The sequence below is a fragment of the Nanorana parkeri genome, unplaced genomic scaffold, assembly GCF_000935625.1.
Source record: "Nanorana parkeri isolate BGI_ZX_2015 unplaced genomic scaffold, ASM93562v1 scaffold3163, whole genome shotgun sequence".
Taxonomy (NCBI): Eukaryota; Metazoa; Chordata; class Amphibia; order Anura; family Dicroglossidae; genus Nanorana; species Nanorana parkeri.
The window spans coordinates 14,668-15,379 of NW_017309431.1; the positions used below are offsets into that span (position 1 = coordinate 14,668).

At 54.8% G+C, this 712-nt stretch overlaps 1 protein-coding gene across 1 annotated transcript in view; it reads left to right on the forward strand.

Annotated features, from left to right (window-relative positions):
* Positions 1-712, forward strand: part of LOC108802834 (wee1-like protein kinase 1-A) — a 16,075-nt gene that overhangs the window by 700 nt on the left and 14,663 nt on the right. The window contains exons 2-3 of the mRNA XM_018574687.1: positions 235-342; positions 434-518. Of these exons, the coding sequence (XP_018430189.1) occupies positions 235-342; positions 434-518 (193 nt within the window). The remainder of the gene's footprint in view (positions 1-234; positions 343-433; positions 519-712) is intronic.

Consider the following 712-nt stretch of genomic DNA (forward strand, 5'->3'; position numbering starts at 1 on the left):
ATATCAGCCATCTGACACCCCGCACACACGTCACCCCAATATGTCACTTCTCTTCCGACACCCTAACCAGTCCAAAGGAATGAGTCGAGAAACCACTAGTGACCCCTTTCTGACACCCCAATGGTGAGAGGGGGACCCCAACACTAAGATGTAACTGTCACCCTGCGCACCTTCTGCCAGGTGAGACCACTTTGTTGTCAGCCCAATATGTCACCTTCTATTGACACCCCAAAGGTGAGAGGCCCCAGGTGTCACCCGCATTATGGACACCCTGGAGATGAGTTGTCACCCCACTTTATTGACACCCCGATGTCTTCATATCTGACGGCGCTCAGCCCTAAAGTGAGATGTCAGCAACTTGCACCCTGATGTCTCTGCTCTGTTGGCGCCTCTACGGTGACACCCCAATGTCCCTCATGCTGAGATCCCGCAGTGGTGTCACCTCACCGACCTTGTATACACCCCAACATGCCCCGTCTCTCCGATCCACAGTGCTGAGATGGATCCAACCCGCAAAGGTGGGGGCACCCCTGACATGTCACCCCCCTATACACCTGTCATCTACTGACAGCACCATGTTGAGCAGCCCTTCCCCCTCCTGGTACAGTGCCCGCCACCCCAATTTGTCATCCTTCTGTCTGAGATCCCTAATTTGTGTCACCCCCCCACAGTAATCGTCCTATTACTGCCTGCTCTCCGTTACCCTTCCCGC